At 36.3% G+C, this 18,499-nt stretch overlaps 1 protein-coding gene across 3 annotated transcripts in view; it reads right to left on the minus strand.

Annotated features, from left to right (window-relative positions):
- Window positions 1-673: 673 nt before the first annotated feature.
- Window positions 674-18,499, minus strand: part of LOC129739048 (protein ovarian tumor locus-like) — a 37,441-nt gene continuing 19,615 nt past the window's right edge. Inside the window, exons 3-9 of one of the 3 annotated variants that reach the window (XM_055730423.1) lie at window positions 4,372-4,621; window positions 3,980-4,314; window positions 3,634-3,751; window positions 3,490-3,573; window positions 1,411-1,832; window positions 1,046-1,351; window positions 674-890 (exon numbers count right to left, since the gene is read on the minus strand). In XM_055730423.1, the coding sequence (XP_055586398.1) occupies window positions 1,049-1,351; window positions 1,411-1,832; window positions 3,490-3,573; window positions 3,634-3,751; window positions 3,980-4,314; window positions 4,372-4,621 (1,512 nt within the window). In that variant the 3' untranslated portion in view covers window positions 674-890; window positions 1,046-1,048. Of the gene's footprint in view, window positions 1,352-1,410; window positions 1,833-3,489; window positions 3,574-3,633; window positions 3,752-3,979; window positions 4,315-4,371; window positions 4,622-18,499 lie in introns of all 3 variants that reach the window. The other 2 variants (XM_055730422.1, XM_055730424.1) reach the window with 2 other exon arrangements.

The raw sequence follows: 18,499 nt of genomic DNA on the forward strand, positions 1-18,499 counted from the left end.
AATTTTTCTTATAAATGTTAAATAAGATATTCGAATAAATTTTTGATGATGCGAATTTTTGTTATGATTCATATTGTGTACTGAAAGTCCTTTGAACGAAATAAGGTACCTTCTATTGACCAACCCACTCAATCATCTCAAATGACATTAAGTTTAAATACTAATCATTACAGTGGCAATTAGCTGTTGCTCGATTGGTCGAGAGGCTGGTGAGTTTCATTGCAACCTAGAGAGCAGCGGTTCAATTCTCTAGGCGTGTAAGCAGCTTTTGTAATTAAAATAATATAATTAAAATCAATGAGATAGACCATGATAGACCGGCAACCTAGCAATCTGACATGTGGTTGTCAGAGCAATCTGTCAATTGGATTTTTTTTTCGGCGCGTAGAAGTTTCTTGACATTCTCTTAGAAGCTGAATAGCGTTCTCTACAGCTCCCTAAACGAACTTGAAAGTAGCTTTAAGAACTTAAATTTTGGGCTGATTAGCATTCTCTTCAGACACAAACGAAAGCTGATTAAGCTTCTATGGAAACTTTTTAAGGGAATTCTGGTTGCTTGGGTAAGTCTCTTTTACATATTCAAGTTTGCAACAGAGTTCTGAATTGTGAGATTTTTTTACAATTTAGACGCAATTGGTTTTGAAGAGAGATCCGAGTAGTTTTTATTTTTATTTCAAAACTTATGGTTTTCTTCCCACAAATTTTTGGAACTGTTCTGATCTGGAAATTTAAATAGTAATTTTGAATTTTTGGTAAAACCTCTGATCTTGAAACCAAAACTGAATTTTGGTTTGCTTTTGTGTTTTTCCTGGTTTTGGACATAAATTCGCAGTTTTCCCGGTGCGATTTTCAATTCCCATTTTTTGTCGATTTTCGGTTATGTGGCCACCCTGTAACATGTTTTAAGAATTCTACAATTATTGGCAACAATTTAACAAGTTCGTCGACACGGCACTGGTGACGGTTGTGTTTCCTAGGGTGCCCCGTCACATCAAAAATGGGCGTCGCTTTTTCATTTAAAATAAAAGACGGTAAATGTACATACTTTTTAACAAGGTGCGGAGCCCTGAGTCTGGAAACCAGATATTCCACTGTAGTCTAGAATTTCAGCAACACTCCCATTTTCCGTATTTTCTAAGCTATCTGGTACGAATTCTGGCTGCTTCACAATAAAACCGTTGGGTGGTGGAATGAAAGTGCCGTATGGATTAACCATATACGGAGGTAAAAAACAAGCCGACTGTTGTGTTAAGTCCACATTTGCATTGTCCACCGTATAATAGGGTATGCCGACTGGATGGATGGTGCTGACTGGTGTGGATGAATACACCGATGGATGACATAGAGGAGTCTAAAATACATATTTGTTAATTGAGATAAAGCAAAAGTTCATAATCATTTTTTATCTACCGGTAAGAATTCCGTGCCTGGATAAACATCATTAGAAAGTTCATTAGCAACTGAAATTGTTTGTTTAGTTTCCAAGTTTGTATTATGAGTTTTTAATATGTTGGTCGTATTGGGCTTTGAATTGTAATCTGTTCTTTTCGTAGCTTTCTGTTTACAGCTGTATCTACGATTTGTTTGTGACATTCCATTTGAATTATTCTGAGCACTGTTACTTTCGTTATTTTCGTTATTAGACCGAACGTAGGACTGAGTGTTTGATAGTTTTTGACTATTAACATTTTGAATGTTATCATTATCGCATCCTTGCGTTTCGATCATATCAAAAGGTGGGATTTCCATTGGAAACCCACATTGCGTGTTCATTAAACGAAAATAATCGATTCCCAAATTGAAGAAAAATCGTAATGTAACTGGATCATGATCTGTAATAGAAACCGTCACGGAATGTTTGATTCGGAACAACAGTTTGTATATTATTTAACAAAATAATGAATTTTCAATTCAACACATCAAGGACCGCTCTAAACAGAAAAACTCCGAAATTAAAAGCTTTGTAACTCAACTACTGCAGCACATTCTACATTTTCGACTAATTTTAGGTGTCTCGTATGATTATTTATTGGCGCCCTTTTTTTAACGACAACTTACTCACAACAATAGTTTTTTGTTAGTGGATAACTGCCGCTATTCGCAAGACTGTCCCATATGCATTTTCGTCATTTTTCAGTTTATCTCAAAAATCGTTCAAATACAGTTAGTTCTTCAATTTAGACTAAAAACTTTCATAACTTTGTTCTCAACATATATGAAAAAAAATACCAAATCATGTCTGTCCCATATGAAATATACCCGCAAAGCTGTCCCATATGTCTATTTATACAGAATGCTTCAAAATTGCTCCTCTAATTTACGTTAATTTTACAAATATTCATACAATGTGTGCAACAAAATAAGCATTCATTGAAAATGCGAAATTTATACTCGATAAAACAGTACAGTAAAGATAAAAATAACAATCCCCATAATTTTTACAAGCTAAGTTTAGCCTAATAAGTAAATTCCATCAAACTGTTTTATTTTTAATTTCTCATGAAGCTTATTGAATCGTTCTTTGTAAAACATGAAAAATAGTCAGCTACAAAGCCATATCTTTTTAGGTTTTTGTCATGCTGTTACTTGCTGCTTGGAATTTTATAAAATCTATGAACAAAAATACGCGTACCTGGTAGCACACGCTTAAGTCATATTGAATTGATTTTTCTCATCAAGTATTTGCTGCCAGATACTTTGCTGTTTCTGATTCAGCATTAATTTAATTTGAAGGTATTTATAGTCTTTCTAAAAAGATAATCGACCGAAAAACTTTCCAAAATATGATGGTACAGGTTGTTTTGTTCATGGAACGTTGTTATTCATTTTATTTTAGACCCACTCAATTCTTACGATAAACTTTCTTTATCTTTGACTATCTAAACATGTCATAAACATCATTTCAAAGTTATTTTTATCAGTAAACAATCAGTAAAGTGAATAATACAGCGCAGATAGAAAGAATCAAATGATCAACTGACAAAAGAAAAGCCAAGTATGGGACAGCTTTGCGGGTACATATATTTAATCCGCATGCGAAATATACTCGCAAGGCTGTCCCATCATTATTTTCTCCTCCGCATCAACAACTTCCAAATCAAAAACACATTGGGCGAAATTCTACAACAATTATCTTAATATCTGTGAAGAAAGAAGTAAAAAAGGTAAAGTTTCAACCGAGAAATCCACGAAAGTTTATAAAAAACTTTAAAGCCGTTTTTCTCGGTTCGTTGTTTTTGCATATGGGACAGACTTGCCGGCAGCGGCAGATAATTATATTGCGTTATATTGTATTATATATTATATGTTTTTAATGTTTCTCTGGAAGTAACTGTTTGCTTAGAGAACTGTTACTTCAAAAACATTATTATTTGGTTTATAGAAAGTGCATTTTGTGAACCATGAATAATCATATTTAAACACATAGTTGGTTAAAGCAGTCTTCTAGGCATATATAGAATGCAGGCATGAAATAATTAAAACACTTACATGGTAAATCATTTCCATTTGGTAGGACGCTATGACATACACTGTAATTTGGCATGTATTCATTACTTCCTTCATGCAGCGGACCTGTATTGAAAAAGCGCTATTGAAATAATATTTTATCACAACGTAAGTGGTAAGAATTACCTGCAATAGTTAGCAAAGGATTCGGTACTCCATAGTATGTGTACGGTATCGGTGCTGCAATGCTAAACGGCGGAGGCTGTGCATAAAATGCGAATGGAGCTATAGGATTATGCAGGTCCTAAAACAAATAGAAATAGCATTATGTTACTGAAAAATACAACAAAACTGACGCCACATATTTTAAGTTATTTATAATATTTTTTTAATAAAAAATATTTAATCGTATTTTCTTAAACCGATGTATGAAGGCTTAATATAATCAACAATGTAAAAAATGAAATAATTACAGTATTAAATGAAATGAGCCAAGCAATACTGTATGTAAAAATAATGAATATTGGCTTACCGATGCTTCAGGAGAGTAACCCGATTGAACTATGTCATGAAACTTTGGCGACATTGAGTCCACAACTGCATCGTCAGCCTCTGGTGGGTGCGAACGACAGCTGATGTCCCTTTGAGGATCGCTGTCATATTTTCCTAATTTGATGGTTTTAGTTATAACTGGCATAATTATCATGTCCACCGGAGCAACTTGTTGGAAATTATACATGCTATTAAAATCTTCTAATAGTATTGATTTTTTCGAGTAGCTGTTTATTTTAGTAGGATCGCCGCTTTCGAAATTATCAATTTTGGATAGGCTTTTATCTTTCGTTTTGGAATATCTCTTTTGAATATCTACGAAACAACAATAATAAGTACCTTAATATTCTAATGTTTTCGATAGCTCCTTACGAGTGTGGAAATGATTTTGAATAGTTTGTTGACACAACAAATCTATTTTTCGTGATTTTTTATGTGTAACAAATGGTTTGATCTGTTCAATCGGTAAAGGTTGAAGCTGGTCAAATGAGACAGTGCGGCACGCCGCTATTTCTTCAATATAAACAATACACGGTCCTCTGTTTGGCTGCATATCTTGAATGTAGCAAATGGAAGGTCGATCATCTTTTTTATCCAACCTCACCATACATTTTACACCAATCTATAAAAAAATAAATGTTACATTAAACTTAGATAATGTCATGAGGAATGTAAATACAAAGGAAATTATTCATGAATTTACTATTTCTAGATATGAATAGATTGCCATTCAAATAAATGATGTGTTGAATAAGCTTAAACTATAACTAGAAAACTATGCAAGGTACACCGCCGAATCATCATATAAAACCAAATGTGGGTCGATTTTTATGAAAAAAAACAGCTCAATATGATGCTTAAAATGATTTTGATAAATGCTGAAAAAATCAGCTAAATCAGGCATGTCAAACTCGTTTAGGTGTGCGGGCCGCATTAAAAAATTTCCTATGACTTAGAGGGCCGCAGCCAAAATCAGTTAGAAAACATAACATTTTAGTTTCGCGGAGATTAGATACAATACAATGAAATATAGGTATCAGGGTTGGTAAATTTCGCCCGTCACGCTTGACCCGACTAGTTTTGTTTCATCAAACGACCGGCACCTTACTCAATTGACGGAGCCTCACTACCAGTGATGTAACATTTCTATCGGTATTTTGAAACCCAAAAAAATCTTTTATCGGTATGTAAATCCTAAAAATCGGTATGAAAATCGGTATTTGAGGTGGATATTTTATTTTCAAGTTCCTAACGATTTTAGTTCAAAACTAGCTCACTAAATGTGTTTTAGCATATATGTTTGTTATGACTTGTACATTTTTTTTTAATTTTAAAACTATCTGCTTTGCTGACGAATCTGCTTTTGCAGAAAATCCGAAATAAGTGTTTCTTTCCAGTACTCATAACTGAATGGAAATTTATTTTAAAAGTTACCGTTTGATAAGAAAAATAGGGGCATGGCGAGCACCTTCAGGTTACACGTTGGTTAGGCATATAAATTAAGTAAAAACTTGAGACTTTGATGTTTGGCTAAAGTGGGATGTAAATTTGATAAATTCGATAAGACAATAATAGAACCAGGTCAACCTAAAGGAAACTTTTATTTAGTAAGCACTTACAAATCCAATGGCTTTTTAACGTTCGAGGTAAATATGGGCCCAAGTTGATGTTCTTCGTTTTTTTGATGGATTTTCGCCTATCTGGCCAATTCAGCTTTTAGTATTAGATATGAGTTCTAGCGATTAGAAAAAGAAATGATTGCAGAAAGTTGAGAGAGTTGTTGCTTCAATTTTTTTGTAGCCAATTAAAAAATAATTTTATTTTATGAAAAATCACGCATTAGTCATATGAAAATCCAAGAATTTTATGCGAAAATAAATGAGAGATGTGCTCTGAAAGAAGGTTTTCTTCCGAAAAAAAAAAAAAGGGTTTTACTATAACTGAAACCCATTTTGCCTGGCGTGATCTTTAATTCTGCGATCTCTGCAGTTTAGGTACTTATGATATAATTTATTTGGCTAACAAGCTGCAGAAGGATTGGAAATTATACCGATGATATTACATACCGTGTATCTGATTGCACTTCAAATCTCGACATACCCCATCTGGCGACGAGTTGAACAAGGATTATGATTATATTCAAACGGTGTATGTATTTTCTTGAAATGTTAGCATCTCACGAGACAAGAGCTTTAATGCGATCGTCTATTGAGATTGACCTTAAGGAACTCTTATCGGCAGTCGCAGAAGGTCAAATACCAACCTTGAGCTTAGCCCATTGGCTTTGACTAATTTTTGTTTTTTGGCTACGATTACGCCTTTTCGAAAACTGGGCACTTAAAAGATGATTTGTAACTCTTGAACGGCGCAATAGATGACACTGTTTGCAGTCAATTTCTAACGTATTTTTGGTGATAGCATTTGAAATTTTACACACTTTTTTGACGGTTTTTTGTTCGAGCTTGTACGTCTGTTTTCTGTGCTTATATTAAAAGCCATCATTTGCAAGGAATATTTAAAGGAGGTAGTGCCGAGGCAGCCTTGCTTTAGTATTAGTACCGCCTGTGACGTCACTGTTGCCAATAATCTGTGAATTTATATGGAAATTTTAACTTTTTTATGAGAAATTGCAAAAATTTGAAGATTTTTTCAACTTTGAAGGCACACAATTCTAGAAATATTATTGTTCTTCAAAACTGATACTAAAAAAGTTGAATGTAGTAATTGTTTTGCTTTAATTCAGACGATTGAAGTTGCTGAGGTATCCTCACTCAAATTGACAAAACTTGATAATTAGTTCAAAATTTTGCTTATAAATGTTGAAATCAGTTAGGTTTGAATCGTTGATAAAATAAAATAACCAAAAATAGTATTTTTCGAATCCAACCACAATCTCTCATTTGAATTTAGTAAACCAAAGTTGCAATGGTTTTATTGGGGTTAATTGTTCTAAATAAGAAATTCATATGGTACACCATGTTAGATTCAAATCATGACGATGAGGTGCACTGCCATAAACTACCTATCAAACCTTTTGAAAGGGGAAAATTACTATTTTTGCTCGTTTCGCATAGAGCATGACTGTGCATTCAATAACAAATTCAAGAATAATACATACTGCAGTCTATTAACACACAAAAAAACCTCATAGCACAATCAACTAGTAACCTTACAACATAATCCGAATCAAATTGGATTTTAATTTAGTTCTTTAATGTGTTTAACTTTGAAATTTTGGGTTCTACCAGTATAAACCTTCGACAGCTTGGCAACAGTGACGTCACGAAAAAAATCCAATATGGCTCTCGGCACTACCTTCTTTCAATATTCCTTGCATCATTTGAACCATTCAATATTTTTACACACTAAATTGATCTATGATAAAAATGAGTAAATAATTATTTTTTTTAAAGTCAAAAACTTGAAAGCCTTGCCAAAAAAAAATCCCCGCATTTCCCCATACTCTTTTCACTATCAAGATCTAGTTTAAAGCCCTTAAAATACAATGAAAGAGATTCCAGGCACCATAAAGCACCGTTTTTTGAGTTATAGTCAAATAATGCTGAAAATATCATGCAAATGGGTATTTTTTGCCCATTAATGAGTATAAATTCAACAAAGTTGATGTTGGTTTGTCAAAAAAAAATGTTTCTCATGATTGATCAATCATTTCACACATTTTCCTCTTGAGTTTCATGAAATGTCTTGATGTTATTTATCATTTAATGATCAATTAGTACAAAACCCGGTTTTCATTAGAAATAAAAAGTAGGGTCAAAAATAACACCAAGCATCGTACTTTAAAAGTTATATATACAAAATTTTTGTTAGCATTTACTTTAAGTTAGTTAAAATAGTTAATTTTCGTACAAAATTTTCAAAAATAACAAAATAGTCTAAAACACCTAATCATACTTTTTGCCGCCTCATTGTATGGAACTGCCCCATAGTGGACTGGCGAAGCTCCTACCAGTGGTCCGAATATCACTCATTTTCAATGAATGTTCCTGATTGCACTTCGCAACTGAACGAATAGCGATCGGGTTTTGTTATTGATTGCTACTGGACCTATCCGATCATCGTTCGTTCTATTCATCGCTAACATATAGATCACCTTGCACGATGCTTGCTGTCAAAACAGTGCAGCACTATCATCCAATTGGAATCTCACCAAAGAGCGATGCATATGGCGAATCATGTTCGTCTAGGATCAGGAGTGAATGGTTCAGGAAGTGAGTGAGTGATACATTCAACCGATCATTAGCAAATGTTGTTTGTTTTTAAACATAGCCAATTAATAAATTTATTTGAATTTCCAGCGTTTTTTACACCAGTAAGAATAAAATCAAATTGTAGTTGTCTTTGTGAGGGAAAGATGTTCACTTCCGCCGTGTTTTCGATTTCAAAAAAACCAGGCGGATACTGAGTGAGTGACATTCAGAATGGATCAGTTTGTATCTCCCTCATCTCTGATATGCGATGTTTGCAAAATCGATGATTCTGAATGATGCGACTCGGTTTGCATAGCTGAGTGGAGCGCTGATCGAGATTGCATACCAGTCGGGCGAAGCAGTTGCGAGAGGCGCTTTCCTATTATACAGTCAGAATGTTTCAAATAAGAAACGTATCCTGAGTGTTTATTTTGATTGATTTTCTGACCATTGGCTCCTACACATGTAGTGGTATGAATAAGGTTTAGCTATTGCTTCGGTAGCTTTTACTTAGCTCGAAATCAATCAAAGCAAAAGTCAAAAGCATTTGCTTAGTTTGGTATGAATAAACATTTGCTTAGCGGATGTGTACTAAAGTCTTAGAACATAGCTTTTGCTTCGAAAAATAGAGCTATCCAACCAGCAGAATCTGAAGTTTTCTAAAGTAAAATGAAAGAAGACGATCAGAAAATTTAAAAGTACGGCTAAAATAGCCTTGAAGTCGACGAATCGGGTGGTGGGTGTAAGAACGACCGGATTTTTTTGGTAAATTTGTGCTCGTATGTTGATGTTTAAAGAAAAATGAATACATATTCAAATATTGTCAAACAAAAAATGGCCTAACTTTAATATTTATCATAAGTTCTCCCCCACCCCCACCACATAGTATAAAAAATAGGCAATAGGCGTGCATTTTAATTTAGATATTTTTTCTTAAATCTTAGAATTATATAAAAATGAGAGATCTGTATAATGTTTTAAATTATTACAATAATTTATTTCTTACTTTGAGCCAATTGGGACTTCATCCACTGTAGCCGGATTTTTTTTTTAATTTGACATATTTACTAATTGATTTGTTTAATTTTATCTTAGGCGAATGATTTTATACAACGACAAGAATATGAAAAAAGTTGGGTTATCACTTCGACTTTTCTTTATCCATGTTGAAAATGCCTTTTTGAATTGTTTTGAAGTGAAATATTGCTAATTTGACAAATTCATAACGTTATTAAAGATTTTTTTTATTGGAAAAGTCTGCTACCGAGCATGCTTAGAAAATAGAGCAATTGCTTGGAGATTTGCCGAGCAATTGCTTCAGATTCGAGCTTTATTCATACCAAACTAGCTTGTTCTAAAAGTAAAAGCTCCTGGCTGAGAAAACAGCTGTCTAAAAAAAACTTTATTCATAACAACCGAAGCAATTGCTTTAAGCGACTGCTCGACTGCTCGATTTAGTTTAGCAAAAGCAATTACTAGGTTTTTTTCATACCACCCATGGTCAAATTTCTCCTGAGAGTGACTGGCAAAGCTCTTTACACTTCGATCGGCTGCTGACGGCAGGTAATACTAATTGAACGACTTTTTTTTCTGGTTCAAATGCTATAAAACATCAAGGAATATTCAAATATTCCTTATTCTTTCTTTATTGGAGGGGAAAAAGCCCATATAAGTTGGATTGGATCCCTCTCATATGCGCGTAAAACCCTCATCTTTTGCATCAACAGATTACAATTTAAATCCAAATGATACATCGAGTACTTAAAATTAACACACCTTACAATCTAGCAATGTTTGCACATTTAAGTATAGATAAGCCTAAATTACAAAAGCTCTCTGCGAAATTTACGTTTTAATGTGTTTCGGGATAAATGAAAATCAAAAGCTGACGATATGCGATTGAACGTTCTAGATATTCTAGCAAGTGGTGCATTTTGACCGTAATTAGTAGAAGCATGTGGAAGGACCAGGAAAGATTGAGAGCGAAGGTTTCTGGGCCTGGGACTTGCTGGCAGAGAGCAACATTGGGTGGTATGAAAAAAACTTAGTAATTGCATTTGCTAAACTGAATCGAGCAGTCGCTTAAAGAAATTGCTTCGGTTGTTATGAATAAAGTTTTTTTTGACAGCTGTTTTCTCAGTCAGGAGCTTTTACTTTTAGAACAAGCTAGTTTGGTATGAATAAACCTCAAATCTGAAGCAATTGCTCGACAAATCTCATAGTAATTGCTTTATTTTCTTAGCATGCTCGGTAGCAGACTTTTCCAATAAAAAATTCTTTAATAACGTCATGAACTTATCAAATTAGCAATATTTCACTTCAAAACAATTCAAAAAGGTATTTTCAACATGGATAAAGAAAAGTCGAAGTGATAACCCAACTTTTTTAATATTCCTGTCGTTGTATAAAATCTTGTATAAATTCGTCTAAGATGACAATAAACAAATCAATTAGTAAATATTTCAAATTAAAAAAAAAATCCGGCTGTAGTAGAAGAAGTCCCAATTGGCTCAAAGTAAGAAATAAATTGTAATAATTTGAAACATTATAGAGATCTCACATTTTTATATAATTTTTATAATCCTAAGATTTAAAAAAAAATCTAAATGAAAATGCGCGCCTATTGCCTATTTTTTTATACATCGGATTATCCCGATCCGAATACATGTGGGAGAGCTTATGATAAATGTTAAAGTTAGGCCATTTTTTGTTTGACAATATTCGAATATGTATTCATTTTCCTTTAAACATCAACATACGAGCACGCATTAACAAAAAAATTCTGGTCGTTCTTACACCCACCACCCGATTCGTCGACTTCAAGGCTACTTTAGCCGTACTTTTCAATTTTCTGATCGGCTTCATTCATTTTACTTTAGAAAACTTCAGATTCTGCTGGTTGGATAGCTCTATTTTTCGAAGCAAAAGCTATGTTCTAAGACTTTAGTACACATCCGCTAAGCAAATGTTTATTCATACCAAACTAAGCAAATGCTTTTGACTTTTGCTTTGATTGATTTCGAGCTAAGTAAAAGCTACCGAAGCAATTGCTAAACCTTATTCATACCACTAATTGTGCTACCAAATCATGCGTAATTGTGTGAGCCTACTCATCAGCCGATTTAGTATGGCACCTATTTCATATTCAAGCGTAGCCCGATTAATCGGCATACTAAATAGGGTCATTGATTTAGTAGGGTGATTCGTAGCCAGACTAAATCGGCACCCAACTAAATATGTGAACGGCGAAATTTTTCAACTGTCAAATTTCCTATCGGGATGTGTAGGAGCTTCGTCAGTCGATGATGGAGAAATGTTGATTGTTGTCGTGCTTTATCCGTCATGCGAGTAGTGAGGCTCCGTCAATTGAGAACAGTGCTAGTCGTTTGATGAAACAAAACTAGTCGGGTCAAGCGTGACGGGCGAAATTTACCATCACTGATAATAATTGCTAAATAGTTTGAGCTTCAAAATACAAATGAAATTTTACTTTCACAAATTCCCCTAGGCCCTCCCACTATTTCCATTTTAATTTTTTCTTCAAAATTAACGATTTCATAGGATTCCTATCCATTTGTCCAATACGGGCTTACTCTTGGAAAATGCTCTTATTTTTTAAATATCAAAAATTTATCATTAAATGTTTATAAAAATAGCACTATAACTGTTCATAAACAAAGAAAAAAAGTTTTTTTTTTTATTTCCAACTAGTTTATTAAAGGCCTTTTACTTTTACAAAGTTTTAATGTGCCGAGTGTATTCGATTCACTAGGTTAGTAGGAAAGGGAGCCGTAATAGTCGCGGCGACTCAACTGTTAGAAATCTTAAAATGAAGGAAAGGAGGGGATTTATAGGAGGATATCCTTCGATCGCAGTTTTCCATTACACTCAGAAAAATACTATTATGTATGCCATAAGATTCTCTTATGAAGTGGCGCCATAAGAAAAATCATTGAAATTCATAAGATTGTCTTATGACGCGAATGAACTTTGAAGATGAACGCCTATTGCAATGAGAGGTTGTTGCTTTTCATAAGAGGTTCTTATGGAAACAGTAAATCACTTTCTAATAAGAATAATTTTAGATATTTCATGCTGAAAACATTCTCTTTATTGTTTGCCAAATTTGTTTGAAATCAAATCATTTATGGTCACCATCAGCAGTGCATCAACAGACGCTTCCATCAAAGTTTTTTTTGCCGCATCCCAATCTTCGACCTTGTTAGATCAGATAGCTGAAAAGTAAACAAAAATGTATTTCAAATTACTAATATGTCGCTCACATCAGAAACAACAAATCGGACTTACCATTCCGGAAATGACAATATCATTTATCTTTGAAGTAAAACTAGTAACTATGAACTGGCGATTGCTTCGTTCTGTTAGATGATGAAAAAACTGTTGAAATGAACGAATGTGTTCATTACTTTCACACAATGCCGTTTCTTCTATTTTTCATAAGAACATCGTATGAAAATTGAAAGAATTTCATAAGACTCTTATGAGAAATTATTTTACACTCTAAAAAGCGGTTCATAAGATGCATCTTATAAAAATTATAATAAGAATTTGCCTGAGTGTAGGGTTCGGTGGTGGCCTCCTGTAGCTGTAGTTTCGATAGCTACGGTTTGGTATCGGTCTCCATCCTTCTGACCAGCCTTCAGTCAGTGTTCCGAAAATCACTCATTTTCAATGAATGTTCCTGAATGCACTTCGCAACTGAACGTATAGCGATCGGGTTTTGTTATTGATTGCTACTGGACTTATCCGATCATCGATCGTTCTATTCATCGCTAAAATACAGATCACCTCGCACGATGTTTGCTGTCAAAACAGTGCAGCACTATCATCAAATTGGAATCTCATTATTGAGCGATGCATACGGCGAATCATGTTGGGCTAGGATCAGGAGTGAATGGTTCAGGCAGTGAGCGAGTGATACATGTAACCGATCATTAGCAAATGTTGTTTGATTTTAAACATAGCCAATCAATAAATTTATATGATTTTACAGCTTTTTTTTACTACAGTAAGAATAAAATCAAACTGTAGTTGTGTTTGTGATGGAAAGATGGTCGGTCACTTCCGCCGTCTTTTCAATTTCTAATCAGCCAGGCGGATACTGAGTGAGCGACATTCAGATTGTATCAGTTGGTATCTCTCTCATCTCCGATATGCGATGTTTGCTAAACCGATGATTCTGAATGATGCGACTCGGTTTGCATAGCTGATAGGGAGCGCTGATCGAGATTGCATACCAGCCAGGCGAAGCAGTTGCGAGAGGCGCTATCCCATTATACAATCAGAATGTATCCAACAGGAAACGCATCCTGAGTGTTTATTTTGATTGATTTTCGGAACATTGCCTTCAATACGTCCGTGTCTAACCCGTTGGATGAGAGGTGGTACTAATAAAAAAAACAAAACAAACATTAAATGAAGAACACACAAGGGGAGAGTTTACGTAGGTATGCGGACTAAACGACCAAGTCAGACAGCTTGAGATATTTGTAAATTGGGAACAAATATCCAAAATCTAAGTTTGCCAGAATGTCTCAAATCGGAACACCAGGTAGTTTACATCGGGCCCTAAGGGTATCCAGTAGACAAGCCCTCGTTTGACCATACCTTTCACACGTCCATACAACATGATCGATATCGTGGTAGCCATCCCCACAAACGCAAACATTGGTTGCAGCGAGATTAATACGAAACAAATGCGCGTCAAGCCGGCAGTGATTTGACATGAGCCGAGAAATCACGCGAATGAAGTCGCGACTCAAGTTAAAATGCTTAAACCATGCCTTCGTCGGAACCTTAGGGATAATCGTATGGAGCCAACGTCCCTTTGTGCCATTATCCCAGCTAGACTGCCAAGCATTAATCGCTAAAGTGCGAGGTATTGAAAAGTATTCATTGTAAGTTATTACCCTCTCAAAGATTTCACCTTGTAACGCGCCCACCTTAGCCAATGAGTCCGCCTTCTCATTGCCTTGTATAAGACAATGAGACGGGATCCAAGCTAAGGTAATCCTATACGAATTTTCGATCAAAGCGCCCAATATCCCTGAAATTTCCAACAAGAAATGGGAAGAGCGCTTCATCAGTTTCATCGATCGGATCGCCTCAACGGAGCTGAGACTATCCGAATAGATGAAATAGTGGTCTACGAGCAGTGTGCGAATGTGTTCCAAGGTGCAGTAAATAGCGGCTAGCTCAGCAGTATAAACAGAGCATGGCTCTCGAAGCTTGAACGAAGCTTCAAAGCCCTCATTATACACTGCGAAGCCAGTCGCGTTGTCGATTCTAGAACCATCAGTAAAGAACATTTTTATAGGATCAATTTCACGTACTTTTGAAGCAAAGATTGAAGGAATGATGTTGGGTCGGACGTGATCTGGAATTCCACGGATGTCAGCGGTCATGGACAGATCGAATTTTATCAAGGAACTGCTAATCGGGTAAAAGTGACTCGTGTCCGAATTTAATAGAGAAGGATTTATTTCTAATTGACTAAAAGTATGATAATTATTTACATATTTGACTTGCGGATTAATATTCATAAGCCTTTCCAAATTTCCTATCACCAAAGGATTCATAGTTACACTTCGAATTAGGAAACGTAGCGATAAATCGTAGAACCGATTTTTCAACGGCATCACTTTCGCCAGTACTTCGAGACTCATCGTATGTGTCGACTGCATAAAACCCATGGCAATACGCAAACAACGATACTGTATTCGTTCTAGTTTGATCAAGTGAGTTTTCGCGGCGGATTCAAAGCAAAAGCTTCCGTATTCTATGACCGACAGTATCGTTGTCTGGTATAACCTGATGAGGTCCTGTGGATGAGCACCCCACCAGGTTTCAGTAATCGTTCGAAGTAAATTGATTCTCTTTTGGCATTTTTGAGTCAAGTACCTAATGTGTTTTCCCCAGAGGCATTTAGAGTCGAACCAGACACCCAAATATTTAAAACTAAGAGATTGAGTTAGAGTTCTACCCATCATAAGGAGCTCTATTTGAGGAGGGAAATGCTTCCTTGAAAAAAACTACTAACTCGGTTTTACTAGGTGAAAACTCGATACCTAGATTCCTGGCCCAATGTGATAAGTTATTTAGAGTTTCTTGCAAAGGAGGTTTTATTTGAGTGTCTGTTTTACCTGTGATATGAACAACACAGTCATCCGCAAGCTGTCGTAGCGTGCAATTTTGTGCCATACAACTATCGATTTCTCGGACATAAAAGTTGTATAGCAGGGGGCTTAAACATGATCCTTGGGGTAGACCCATTTAACTAATTCGTTCAACTTTGGTTTCTCCATGGCTAAAATGCATGATTTTTTCAGACAACAGGTTATATAGAAAATTGTTCAAAATTGGTGAAAGTCCGCAAGGGTTAAGATTACAAGATAGCACTTCTATGGGCCCGAATCGAATGCCCCTTTGATGTCCAGAAATACTGCCCCCATCTGCTCTTTTTGGGCAAACGCCAATTGAATGTCTGATGAAAGTAATGCTAGACAGTCGTTCGTACCCTTGCCTCTACGAAATTCATATTGTGTACTTGACAAGAGATTGTTTGATTCAACCCATTCATCTAGCCGAAAGAGAATCATTTTTTCGAGCAATTTCCGGAGACACGAGAGCATTGCGATCGGCCTATACGAATTGTAATCAGAAACTGGTTTTCCCGGTTTTTGGATGGCGATGACTTTCACCTGTCTCCATTCATGCGGCACAATGTTCATCTCTAAACACTTATTGAATAATTTCAACAAGCGTTTCTTAGCGGTATCTGGCAGATTCTTCAACAAGTTGAATTTGATTCTGTCCAGTCCGGGAGCTGAATTGTTACATGACCAGAGCGCAAGTGAAAGTTCGACCATCGAGAATTGATCCTCCGTTTCGGAACTATTCTCTGTATCCCGATAGTTTTTCTGAGCTGGTACTGCGTCCGGACAGACCTTTTTCGCGAACTGTATCAGCCAACGACTCGAGCTTTCTTCACTTTCGTTCGAAGGTGTGTAATTTCGCATGTTTCGAGCTGTTTTCCAAAGCGTGTGCAGAGACGTTTCTCGAGATAACCCATCCACGAATCGCCTCCAGTACCCACGTTTCTTGCCCCTGATCAAGTTCTTGAACTTGCGTTCCAAGGCCAAGTAACGTTGGAACTTCTCTGGCAATCCGGTTCTGCGAAACTCAACAAACGCCTTGCACTTTTCTCCTCGCGCGCGTTAGCAATCACCATCCCACCACGGAGTGGGAGGCCGTTTCTGTATCGTTGAGCATTCGTTCCGTCTGACCTGTGCTCCGATTGCACAGTCCACAATTGTCCTGGAAATAAAACTGTACTCTGCCTCCTGAGACAGGTCGTCTGTTGAGTCGATGGCTTCAATGACATCCGATGCATACTTTTTCCAATCTATATTCCTTGTGAGGTCATAAGGAATATTGATTTCTCCGGGTGGACTACGACCACTGATGATAGAAATATTGATAGGCAAATGATCGCTTCCCTGAGGGTCTTGGATTACCTTCCACGTACAATCCAAACTCAGAGAGGAAGAAGCTAAAGAAAGGTCTAAAATACTATGCTGTGATTGGGATCCATTAATTCGAGTCACTTCCCCATTGTTTAAGACAGTCATGTTGAAGTCGTCGCACAGCTCATAAATAATGTTAGCACGATCATCATCACGTGAGCTACCCCAGCCCACGCCATGGGAGTTGAAGTCTCCCAGAACTAACCGGGGTTCTGGGAGAAGTGAAACGATATTCGCCAATTGGTTCCGACTCACGCTTGAATTTGGCGGAATATATACCGAGGCTAGGCAAAGATCTTGACCTTTAATTCTAGCTTGGCAACTGACGATTTCAATACCTGGAGATGGTTGTAGTGGAATACGATAGAAAGAGTGGCATTTCTTGATCTCCAAAAGAACACCACCCCCTCTTTGCCCATGTCGATCCAGGCGAATTATGTTGTGGCTGTGGAAGGGAAAATCTACGTTTAGAGAGAGCCAAGTTTCGCATAAGGCGAACACATCACAATTCAAATTGTGTACCAATATTTTAAATGGGTCTAATTTTGGTAAAATACTTCTGCAGTTCCATTGCAATACCGAAACAATTTCTCTCCCCTCATTGGACGAGTTATTCATCAAAAGAAATTGCTTCTGCGATGAAGGTCATAGTGAGAGCTTTCTTTTTCAATAATTCTCTCAAAAGGGGTACAAACATATTAATCATAGTCCTCCATCCTGCTGGTACACTGAAAAAGTCCAGGATGAACGCAACAATTTCCGAGAATTTCATCTTTCCATCAGCCGAAAAGCTGGGAAAACCATTTGACGATGGGTCAGGTGCAGTTTCTCTGGGAATTGTTGCATTCCTGTTAGCTACTGATGGACCTGGATTCTGAAGGAAAGCCTGGGGTTTTGACTTTTCAGAAAGTGGAGGGAAAGTCCTTCGGGGACGGATTAAAACCCGGAGGACTCTGAATAGGAGGGGCAGAATTACTATTTCCACTTTGAGGATTTTTGTTAATTTTAACTTTGCTGGCAGCTAATCTGGTTTGTGTCGTAGTGATGCGTTTCCTTTTTGGAGCCTGTGAAACATTATTTTTTGAAAATGACCCAGTTGATGTTCCCTCACATGGGTCCTCCCCATCGGACTCATAATCACTTAGAAGGTCAAACTAGTTCTCTGAGACGATTGGCAAAGACTTCAGAACCATGTCTCTATAGGACATTCCCAAGTAACCAAAAGTCGCGTTTTTACTTAAAGATGGAGCTCCGAAGTTCACATTTGGCTGAAAAAATGTTCTACGGGAACTTCAGGTGATTCTTTTCGCGTAAAAGTTACTCAGGAACTTCCATCGCCCTTTGAAAGGTTAAACTATCGATAACGGAACTTCTAAGCGCTTTTAATGGAACTTCTTTCAAGAAGGTCGATAAAGTTCGCGTAACATTCCAAAACGCAACATTAAGATACTTGAAGGTGTTTTAAAGAACTTATATGGGAAATCTAAGCGACATGTCAAAAATGTTTTTCAAGAAGGTCGATAACGCTCGCGTAACATTCTAAAGCGCACCATTAAGATACTTGAAGGTGTTTTAAAGAACCTATATGGGAATTCTAAGCGACATGTCAAAAATGTCTGTCAATTTCTCGTCATGGTATTTATTTTGTTTATATCTGTACTGATATTTACAAATGGAATTCAAGATTTTTTCGAATTTTTCTTATAAATGTTAAGATATTCGAATAAATTTTTGATGATGCGA

Source organism: Uranotaenia lowii, chromosome 1 (genome assembly GCF_029784155.1).
Source record: "Uranotaenia lowii strain MFRU-FL chromosome 1, ASM2978415v1, whole genome shotgun sequence".
Lineage (NCBI taxonomy): Eukaryota > Metazoa > Arthropoda > Insecta > Diptera > Culicidae > Uranotaenia > Uranotaenia lowii.